At 40.7% G+C, this 12,035-nt stretch overlaps 1 protein-coding gene across 6 annotated transcripts in view; it reads right to left on the reverse strand.

The window, feature by feature from the left end:
• LOC126236018 (NAD kinase-like) overlaps positions 1–12,035 on the reverse strand; it is a 546,376-nt gene that overhangs the window by 34,678 nt on the left and 499,663 nt on the right. For all 6 annotated transcript variants that reach the window (XM_049945035.1, XM_049945034.1, XM_049945036.1 and 3 more), the window contains exon 4: positions 9,558–9,752. In XM_049945035.1, the coding sequence (XP_049800992.1) occupies positions 9,558–9,752 (195 nt within the window). The remainder of the gene's footprint in view (positions 1–9,557; positions 9,753–12,035) is intronic.

Consider the following 12,035-nt stretch of genomic DNA (forward strand, 5'->3'; position numbering starts at 1 on the left):
GTATTCATCATTCTCCAGTACATTTTGTGGTGCATACTTGTATGTAGGAACGTGTTGTTTTATAAGTTTATGTTGTAAGGCAAGCTGTTGATGTATTATTTTTGCGACATTGTCATGTCTTCTGGGGTATTCTGTATTTGCTAGTATTGCACATCCGCTTGTGATGTGATCTACTGTTTCTATTTGTTGTTTACAAAGTCTGCATTTATCTGTTGTGGTATTGGGATCTTTAATAATATGCTTGCTGTAATACCTGGTGTTTATTGTTTGATCCTGTATTGCAATCATGAATCCTTCTGTCTCACTGTATATATTGCCTTTTCTTAGCCATGTGTTTGATGCGTCTTGATCGATGTGTGGCTGTGTTAGATGATACGGGTGCTTGCCATGAAGTGTTTTCTTTTTCCAATTTACTTTCTTCGTATCTGTTGATGTTATGTGGTCTAAAAGGTTGTAGAGGTAGTTATGAAATTGTAGTGGTGTAGCCGATGTATTTATATGAGTGATTGCTTTGTGTATTTTGCTAGTTTCTGCTCGTTCTATAAAGAATTTTCTTAAATTGTCTACCTGTCCATAATGTAGGTTTTTTTATATCGATAAATCCCCTTCCTCCTTCCTTTCTGCTTAATGTGAATCTTTCTGTTGCTGAATGTATGTGATGTATTCTATATTTGTGGCATTGTGATCGTGTAAGTGTATTGAGTGCTTCTAGGTCTGTGTTACTCCATTTCACTACTCCAAATGAGTAGGTCAATATTGGTATGGCATATGTATTTATAGCTTTTGTCTTGTTTCTTGCTGTCAATTCTGTTTTCAGTAGTTTTGTTAGTCTTTGTCTATATTTTTCTTTTAGTTCTTCTTTAATATTTGTATTATCTATTCCTATTTTTTGTCTGTATCCTAGATATTTATAGGCATCCGTTTTTTCCATCGCTTCTATGCAGTCGCTGTGGTTATCCAATATGTAATCTTCTTGTTTAGTGTGTTTTCCCTTGACTATGCTATTTTTCTTACATTTGTCTGTTCCAAAGGCCATACTTATATCATTGCTGAATACTTCTGTTATCTTTAGTAATTGGTTGAGTTGTTGATTTGTTGCTGCCAGTAGTTTTAGATCATCCATGTATAGCAAATGTGTGATTTTGTGTGGGTATGTTCCAGTAATATTGTATCCATAATTTGTATTATTTAGCATGTTGGATAGTGGGTTCAGAGCAAGGCAGAACCAGAAAGGACTTAATGAGTCTCCTTGGTATATTCCACGCTTAATCTGTATTGGCTGTGATGTGATATTATTTGAATTTGTTTGGATATTAAGTGTGGTTTTCCAATGTTTCATTACTATGTTTAGGAACTGTATCAATTTAGGATCTATTTTGTATATTTCCAATATTTGTAGTAACCATGAGTGGGGTACACTATCAACAGCTTTTTGGTAATCAATGTATGCGTAGTGTAGCGACCTTTGTTTAGTTTTAGCTTGATATGTCACCTCTGCATCTATTATCAGTTGCTCTTTACATCCTCGTGCTCCTTTGCAACAGCCTTTTTGTTCTTCATTTATAATTTTGTTCTGTGTTGTATGTGTCATTAATTTCTGTTTAATGACTGAAGTTAATATTTTGTATATTGTTGGTAGGCATGTTATGGGGCGATATTTAGCTGGGTTCGCTGTGTCTGCTTGATCTTTAGGTTTCAGATAAGTTATTCCATGTGTAAGTGTATCAGGGAATGTGTATGGGTCTGCAATGTAACTGTTAAATAATTTAGTTAGATGTGAATGTGTTGAGGTGAACTTCTTTAACCAGAAATTTGCTATTTTATCATTTCCAGGGGCTTTCCAATTGTGAGTAGAATTAATTGCTTGGGTGACTTCATGTTGCAAAATTATCACTTCAGGCATTTGTGGTATCATCTTGTATGTGTCTGTTTCTGTTTGTATCCACCGTGCATGCCTGTTATGTTGTACCGGGTTTGACCATATGTTGCTCCAGAAGTGTTCCATGTCTGTTATGTTTGGTGGATTGTTTATTTTAATGTGTGTGTTATCTATTGTCTGGTAAAATTTCTTTTGGTTTGTGTTGAATGTTTGGTTTTGTTTCCTTCTATTTTCACTATTTTTGTATCTTCTGAGTCGTTTGGCTAATGCTTGTAATTTCTGTTTCTTTTCGTCTAATTGCTCTGTCGCTTCTTGTTGTGAGATTTTACCTAACCTTTTTCGTTTTTTTTCCGAGATTTCATTTCTTATAAATTGTGTTAGCTGTCCGATGTCTTTTCTCAGTTTTTCTATTCTGATCTGTAGCCTGTGTTGCCATGCTGGTTTAGTGGGTTTCTTCTGTGTGTTGGTTGGTTCTGATCTCTGTCTAGTGTGTATATTTAGTGTAGTGAGTGCTCCTATATAAACCAGTAGTTGTAACTCTTCCATAGTTGTGTTTTCATTTATTTTGTTGTGTATGATTGTGTTGATAGTTTTTATTGTTGTTTCGACTTGTGGGTTATTTGGTGGTCTATGCAAGAATGGTCTAATGTCTGTATTTGTGTCTTTGTATTCTATATATGTTAGCTGAAATTTTTCTTCTATATCTAGCATCTGTGTCACTTCGTGTTCTATTTGTGCTTGTTCTGGTGGCTGTCTTAAGATTTCGTTTTCCTCTGATTGTTTAATTGGTGCGTGTTGTTCTTTGTTTGTTTGCTCTGGGATGTTTGAGTCCATTACTGTATTTTCTTCTTCTTCTGATTGCACATTATTTTGTTCCAGTATTTGTTGTACTTGTTGTTTGATATTTTCTAATTCTGACTGGGGTATCCTGTTATTTTTGATTATTACACGGATCTGATCAGCTAGTCGTTGTTCTGTTAAAAATTTTAATTCTGGGTATCTGGTAATAAATGTTGTGTATACTTGTGATCTGTATCCAGTTGTGTTGGTTCCTAGGTTTGTTGCTTGGTAATAACAGAACATGAGGTGTCGATTAACTTCATCTGACCATCTCATCCTCTGTCTTTGTTTTCCTTCTAGGGTGGTTGCAGGAAGCATATCCTGCAAAACACCTCTATTTGGATTTAAACCATTTTCCAGTTGGCTAGCAGTGTCGTTACCATTGTGGGCGGGCATAGGGTTCAAGCGTCGTCCCCGACCATGACGGCGCTTGTCCGAGGCTTCTTTAGTTCTGTCCTGAACCAACTAATCACACTAAAAGGGGGGTTAGCCCTATTAGTGGTTTGTTCTTTTCGTCGCCTTTTACGACTGGCAGAACATACCGGAGGCCTATTCTTTTCCCGGGCCTCCACGGGGAAACTTATTATTATTATTATTATTATTATTATTATTATTATTATTAAGATGACAAACCAGAATAACTCGAAAAATAAGCTTCACACGAAAAAATGTGTAGAATCCAAAGTTGATTATTTTCGAGGGGGGCATCTGCTGGTGCTAAAATTAGCCTGGGATGGGGCGGGAAGCAACTTTAAAATTTCAAATGGGAACCCCCATTTTTTATTGCAGAATCAGATTCTCCATGTTCTCATTTTTGCGTGGAAAATGGTAATGGATAAAAAGAAAATATTTACTTCTTAAATTTTGATTCGCTAAAACTGAAACTCTCCCTATCTCCCCATAGGGTGGAGTTTGAGAGAGAGGAATTAGTTTTACAAATGTTGACCCAAATATTAATTTTTTCCCACAGATTCGGATAAGTTTTGTTTGTTTCGTGGTCGTGAGGCCACACAACCTTTAATTATCAAACAAATCATCTGACCAGCTAACTAACCAACCAAACATCCTACTTAATAACGAGTGAACTCATTAACTAAAAAACTGACTCACGAACCTAATTTTTTATTAGATTCGGAGTAATCACTCTTGTTTGTCGAGAAGTCTCACAACTGGAGTGATTGCTTAAAAACTTGAGTCTTTTAGTTTCGGGTGGAAAAACGCAGAAAACTACTTTCATAAATTTATTGACTTAAATCACATTTTATTTCGGAATATCGTGGCTGTTACGTCGTTTACATTTTTAGAATTATAATAATGATATCCCACTCAGCCTTGAGCGATAATCGATGCTCTTATCCAGCCCTTTCTGATGAGCGGCGTAATGTTTCGGAGTGCCGCCAATAGGTAGTGCAGGGACGAGAAATTCGCCCTTTCTCGTAGTAAGACTGGGCTTTAGAAATTGTAAGTATTAATGTAATAAAAACACATATTTTTACCCGTCTGAGTATTCAGATAGCAATACATCGTTTATAAATATTGTCTTTTCGGCGACTTATGTTTGATTAAGAAACTTCCTGGCAGATTAAAACTGTGTGCCGGACCGAGACCCCTACTCGGGACCTTTGCCTTTCGCGGGCAAGTGCTCTACTAACTGGGCTACCAACACACGACTCACGCCCCGTCCGCACAGCTTTAATTCTGCCAGTACCTCATCTCCTACCTACGTTTGATTACCTTGTGTGACTGCGTTCGCGGCTTTTGCTCGCTACTAGTCGCGTTTGATGCAGAGTTAGTATTGCTAGGCGAAAATACGCCGAGCGGGCTGCTTCTCGCTCACAGAAATTCTAACTCTGCCTTTGTCGACGCCCCTTATCCTTCCTCTCTTGAAATTAATAGTTGGCATACGTCTTTATGAATTACCTCTCTGTGGAAGAAACAGTTGAGATGGTGTACACTTATGGAGAAAGTGGGAGAAATTTTGACGATGGAGTTGCGCTTTATGAGCAGCGTTTTCCTGGCCAAGTACCATCACCATCCTCTTTTGTTCGAGTTATTAAACAATTTACTGCGGAAGGCAGTGTGAACCAGAAAAAAAGAACCCCTGCAGCTACTGCTTGTGGAGAAAACTATCAAGTGGCAGTCCTAGTGGCTGTGGCTCATAATCCACATGCGAGCACATGAGAAATATCAAGGCAATCAGGAACTACATGGCGGTGACTTCCAAAACCGTCTAGCGTTTTGTCACTGGGCAGTTCAGCGGATGCAAGCAAACCAAAAATTTTTTGCCAGTGTACTTTTCCCCGATGAGGCAACATTCACAAACCACGGCGAAGTTAATTACTAGAATGAACAGAACCCACACTGGATTCGAGAAGTCAACCATCAGCGACCTTAGTTAATGTCTGATGTATAATTGGCGATGAACTGATCGGTCCATATTTTGTCAACGGTAATTTGAATGGCAACAAAAATCGAAACCTACTTGAAAATTAACTGCCAGATCTACTTGAAGACCCGAGCATCGAACTTCGACAAAACATGTGGTTTCAACATGATGGTTGTCCAGCGCATTATTCATTATTAGTGCGCGATGTACTAGATCGACTTTACTGTGGTCGCTGGATCTACAGGGCAGGTCGTGTGAATTGGCCAGCAGATCGCCTGACCTTACCTCGCCAGATTTTTCTTATGGGGTTATCTAAAAGATATCGTTTATCAGGAAATGCTTACCACTCACGAAAACATGATGCAAAGAATAAGAGATGCTTGCGCTGCAATTACACCAGACATCAAGATGAGTGCAGGGATTTACAGCACTAGTCAATAAATGCATCGAAGTTGGAGGTCATCACTTTGAACATTTGATTCCATACAACGGTGAGATGCAAGGGATTTACGGACAACAACAGGCCGAATGTGAGAGGCGAGGGGACTCACTGGAAACAAGCACCCCAAAATTCATTTAATTTCAAGCATTTGCAAATAATCAACAACAAAACGAAACCAATCGTTCCTTTTCTGAACCACCAAATCTGAAACAGGAATACGTCCATCTTTAGTTAGCTAGTGGGTTAGTCTTTTCCTCAGTCTTTTACTTTGTTTACTCTGTGAGTTAATGAGTTCACTCGTTAGTAAGTAAGGTGCTTGGATAGTTAGCTGATCAGATGATTTGTTTGATAATTACAAGTTGTGTGGCCTCACGACCATGAAACAAACAAATCTTACCGAATCTACGGAAAAAATTAATATTTGGGTCTCTCTCAAACCCCACCCTATAGGGAGAGTTTTAGTTTTAGCGAATCAAAATGTACGACGTAAATAAGTATTTATTTATCCATAACCATTTTCCACACAAAAATGAAACATGACTTTTCTTGAATTACAGCGTCACCTACCAAGAATCAAAACAAATGTTTAAGACAAAGTTTTTTATGAAGAATCAGATTCTGCAATAAAAAATGGGGTTCCCATTTGAAATTATAAAGCTGCCTCCTGACCCCCCCCCCCCCCCGGGGAGGGGGGGGGGAGGGGAAATAATCAACTTTGGATTCTACGCATTTTTTCGTGTGAAGCTTACTTTTCGAGTTATTCTGGTTTGTCAACTTAAAATTTACACCCTGTATACTGAGGCGTCAAAAGTCATGGGATACCTTCTAATTTTGTCTTGAACCTCCCTTTGCCCGGCATAGTGCAGCAACATGACATGGCATGCACTCTAGAAGTTGTTGGAAGTCCTCTGCGGGAATATTGAACTGTGGTGCCTCTACAGCAGTCCATAATTGCTAAATTGTTGGCGGTGCCAAATTTTGTGCATGACCTGATATTTCGATTATGTCCCATAAATGTTCAATGGGATTCATGTTGGGTGATCTGCGTAGCCAAACCATTTGCTCCAATTGTCAGGAATGTTCTTCAAACCAATTGCGAACAATAGTAGCATGGTGACATGCTGCACTGTCATCCACAAAAATTCCACTGTTGTTTGCCAACATGAAGTCCATGAATGGCTGCAAATGGTCTCCAAGAGGTTGGACCAGAGGAACCAGTACTTTCATGTAAACACAGCCCACTCCATTACGGAGTCACGCCCAGCTTGTACAGTGCCTTGTTGACAATTTGAATCCTTGTACTCGTGGGGTCTGCGCCACACTAGCCCTACCATCAGCTCTTTGTTGTTGTTGTTGTTGTCTTCAGTCCTGAGACTGGTTTGATGCAGCTCTCCATGCTACTCTATCCTGTGCAAGCTTCATCTCCCAGTACCTACTGCAACCTACATCCTTTTTAATCTGCTTAGTGTATTCATCTCTTGATCTCCCTCTATGATTTTTACCCTCCACGCTGCCCTCCAATACTAAATTGGTGATCCCTTGATGCCTCAGTACATGTCCTACCAACTGATCCCTTCTTCTAGTCAAGTTGTGCCACGAACTTCTCTTCTCCCCAATCCTATTCAATACCTCCTCATTAGTTATGTCATCTACCCATCCTCTTCTCCCCAATCCTATTCAATACCTCCTCATTAGTTATGTGATCTACCCACCTAATCTTCAGCATTCTTCTGTAGCACCACATTTCGAAAGCTTCTATTCTTTTCTTGTCCAAACTATTTATCATCCATGTTTCACTTCCATACATGGCTACACTCCATACAAATACTTTCAAAAACGACTTCCCGACACTTAAATCTATACTCGATGTTAAATTTCTCTTCTTCAGAAACGCTTTCCTTGCCATTGCCAGTCTATATTTTACATCCTCTTTACTTCGACCATCATCAGTTATTTTGCTCCCCAAATAGCAAAACTCCTTTATTACTTTAAGCGTCTCATTTCCTAATCTAATTCCCTCAGCATCACCTGACTTAATCCGACTACAGTCCATTATCCTCGTTTTGCTTTTGTTGATGTTCATCTTATATCCTCCTTTCAAGACACTGTCCATTCCGTTCAACTGCTCTTCCAAGTCCTTTGCTGTCTCTGACAGAATTACAATGTCATCAGCGAACCTCAAAGTATCTTACCAACTGAAATCGGGACTCAACTGACCAGGCCATGGTTTTCGAGTCGTCTAGGGTCCAAAATATATGGTCACGAGCCCAAGAGAAGCGCTGCAGGCGATGATGTACCATTAGCAATGGCGCTCGTGTCGTTCGTCTACTGCCATACCCATTTGCGCCAAATTTCGCCGCACTGTCCTAATGGATACGTTCTTCGTACGTCCCACATTGATTTCTGCGATTATTTCACGCAGTATTGCTTCTCTATTAGCCCAACGCAAACACCCTGCTCTCGGTCTACGTGAACGTTGTCGGCCACTGCGTTGTCCATGGTGAGAGGTAATGTCTGAAATTTGGTATTCTCGTCACACACTTGACACTGTGGATGTCGAGATATTGAGTGCCCTAACGATTTCCAAAATGCAATGTCCCATGCATCTAGCTCCAACTACCATTCCGCGCTCAAAGTCTTAATTGCCGTCGTGTGCCCTTCTTTTCACGAGAATTACACGAGTACAAAAAGACAGCTCCACCAATTCACTACCCTTTCTAACTTGTGTACGCGATACTACCGCGATCTGTATATGTGCATATCGCTATCCTATGACTTGTCACCTCTGTTTTTTGCTCGTGCACTACAGAAATTCAACAGTTGGGTCACTAAGGATGTGTTTCTTGACTTCCGCAAGGCGTTCGATACAGTTCCCCACAGTCGTTTAATGAACAAAGTAAGAGCATATGGACTATCAGACCAATTGTGTGACTGGATTGAAGAGTTACTAGGTAACAGAACGCAGCATGTCATTCTCAATGGACAGAAGTCTTCCGAAGTAAGAGTGATTTCAAGTGTGCCGGAGGGGAGCGTCGTAGGACCGTTGATATTCACGATATACATAAATGACCTTGTGGATAAGATCGGAAATTCACTGAGGCTTTTTGCGGATGACGCTGTAGTATATCGAGAGGTTGTAACAATGGAAAATTGCACTGAAATGCAGGAGAATCTGCAACGAATTGACGCATGGAGCAGGGAATGGGAATTGAATCTCAATGTAGACAATTGTAATGTGCTGCGAATACATAGAAAGAAAAAGCCTTTTATCATTTAGCTACAATATAGAAGGTCAGCAACTGGAAGCAGTTAATTCCATAAATTATCTGGGAGCAGGCATTAGGAGTGATTTAAAATGGAACGATCATATAAAGTTGATCGGCGGTAAAGCAGATACCAGACAGATTCATTGGAAGAATCCTAAGAAAATGCAATCCGAAAACAAAGAAAGTAGGTTACAGTACACTTGTTCGCCCACTGCTTGAATACTGCTAACCAGTGTGGGATCCGTAGCAGGTGGGGTTGATAGAGGATATAGAGAAGATTCAACGGAGAGCGGTGCGCTTCGTTACAGGATCATTTAGTAATCGCGAAAGCGTTACGGAGATGATAGATAAACTCCAGTGGAAGACTCTGCAGGGGAGACGCTCAGTAGCTCGGTACGGGCTTTTGTTGAAGTTTCGAGAACATACTTTCACCGAGGAGTCAAGCAGTATATTGCTCCCTCCTACGTACATCTCGCGAAGAGACCATGAGGATAAAATCAGAGAGATTAGAGCCCACACAGAGGCATACCGACAATCTTTCTTTCCACGAACAATACGAAAAGGTACCCTCCGCCACACACCGTCAGGTGGCTTGCGGAGTATGGATGTAGATTTAGATGTTGTTAAGTGAAAAACGCATATATAAAGTAATTAATAAATACGTAAAAACAAGTGAAATATGTGTAATTTCCGTGCTAGCGCAAAACGTAGGCTGAAGGACGAGCGGAGTAGGCCGTCACACACCTGGAACAAGAGGCTGGCGTAGAGCAGGGTGCCGTCGCCGCCGAGGCAGATGATGAAGTCTATCTTGTCGGTGAGGTCGTCCTTGCCGTCGCGGAACGTCATCAGCTTGTCCTTGACGATCGTGAAGCCCGCGTTGTTGAGCAGCAGCGTATCCTCCATCACCGTCTGCTCCACGAACACCACCATGTTCTTTTCCTGCAGAAACAACGAAAGGAACTTAACGTCCTGTAAAACAAAGCAGGAAAGCGCTTAAAGCATCGATTAAGGAATGGCTGCCTAGAAGGCAGAGTTATTAAAAAACTATGTTTTTTGCTTTATTTGCTTGTTTACACAGCGCTGCTTCAGAGTATTACATCCCATTCCTTACTGCTGCTGAACGTATTTTATTTGCTGTTTTATCAGATACAGTTGTTTAATTGTGTGTAACTGTCGCAAAAGAGTTTCGCCTCAGTACTGTCATCTACCCGGGGCACTGCTGCATTGCTTCTTTCCATATCGTAAAGACAACACTTGTGAAAAACTTGTGTTTGAAATTCGCGACTCAAATCGCACTCTCGCTACACCTATGTACGTAAGGAAGTCTTATCGAAGTCAACTGTAAAATGAGGAAAGTGGAAGTTTTATAAATATGCCGATCAAAATAGACGACGCACTTTAAAGAAAATGGAGAAATCCCCTTCGTGTTGTTCTACAACTACGAATCATCACGTGCAACGTTGCGGAAAACGTTCGTGATACAGGCGACTATCAGCTCTTCCGTTGCCACATGCTCCGCCGTACATAGGGAGCACGTCTGTGTACTCCGAAAACGTGTACCGAACCATGTCTACCGTATCGGAGACGCACAGACGGTCTTGCAGCAACGCGGGAGTTACGTGACATCACGTGACCGTCTGATGTAGTACGTCATCTTGTCTACCACAATTGCATTCCAGGACAAGCAACCCTGAGGCTTTTCCCTTTCCCTTCAGCAGACATTGGAGCATTACACATTTGAATTGGACAATGGTTCCTAACCAAAATATTACGTACCCCCTTCACCCTACAAGCCCTAGGAGTTTGTAACGGGAATTTCCGAACATCCTGTATACATAGGACGGTGTATTTGCGGGAAAAAAGGAGTGAGAAAGAAGATGCACTTTCTCACGACAAGTAGGAAACTTTTCGGAGTGATGCTGCTCAATAACATCAGTATTTTTCAGACCCCGGTATCAAACAGCTTTTGGGGAGCGCGAGCGCAGTTAAAGCGACAGATGGTATCAAATTTGTTGTGACTGCTCTTTAAACACTCCACACCAAATGTTAACAAACGCTATACATTTCTCCATGCTATCGGGGAAGTCGACTGCACGTACGTGTTAATTAAATGAGGCAAACATCTGGGGCCAACAAATGCATCAACAGGAAAGTAGCTGCTAGCTGGAGTAGTTCATGCCATATTTTCTTATACGATACCTTTGCCAGATGTATACCAGGTGTACCGGTATGAAATGAGCGTTAAGATACAAATGTGTCGATACGGAACATTTATTGTGAACGAGCCTTAATTTTTTTTTGTTTGGTTGGTATGACATCTGTCAAAGATATTTATTATGGCTCTGAGCACTATGGGACTCAACTGCTGTGGTCATAAGTCCCCTAGAACTTAGAACTACTTAAACCTAACTAACCTAAAGACAGCACACAACACCCAGCCATCACGAGGCAGAGAAAATCCCTGACCCCGCCGGGAATCGAACCCGGGAACCCGGGCGTGGAAAGCGAGAACGCTACCGCACGACCACGAGATGCGGGCAGATATTTATTATACATCAAGTCATGGAACAAACATCATATGTTTCCATCGTGTTAACAATGTCGGATTTTGTACCAGAAAGTGATGATTTGTGGAAAGCATTAATTTTTTTGTTTTCATTTGGAAAAAAAAAAAGTGCTGCAGAGTCGCATCGAATGCTTGTCGAGGCATATGGTGATCATGCTCTATCAGAAGCAACATGAAAAATATGGTTTCAACGGTTCAGAAATAATGATTTTGATGTAAGAAATGACCATGGAAGACCACCAAAAAAGTTCGAAGACGCCGAATTGCAAGCAATATTGGATGAAGATGATACTTTGAGTCAGAAGCAAATGGCAGCAATGCTAAATGTTGCACAACAAACAATTTCTGACCGTTTTGAAAGCTATGGGAAGGACCCGAAAGTGTGGAAAATGGGTGCCACATGAATTGAATGAGAGAGATAGAAAACCGAAAAACCATTTGTCAAATTTTGGCTGAAAGACATGAAAGAAAATCAATTTTGCATCGAATTGTTACTGGCGATGAAAAATGGATTTATTTTAAGAATCCTAAACGGGAAAAAATCATGGGTTAATGCGAGACAACCGTCAACATCGACTGCAAAACCAGATCGATTCGGCAAGAAGACAATGCTCTGTGTTTGGTGGGATCAGAAAGCTGTGGTGTATCATGAGCTT

Source organism: Schistocerca nitens, chromosome 2, assembly GCF_023898315.1.
Source record: "Schistocerca nitens isolate TAMUIC-IGC-003100 chromosome 2, iqSchNite1.1, whole genome shotgun sequence".
In the NCBI taxonomy this organism is placed as follows: domain Eukaryota; kingdom Metazoa; phylum Arthropoda; class Insecta; order Orthoptera; family Acrididae; genus Schistocerca; species Schistocerca nitens.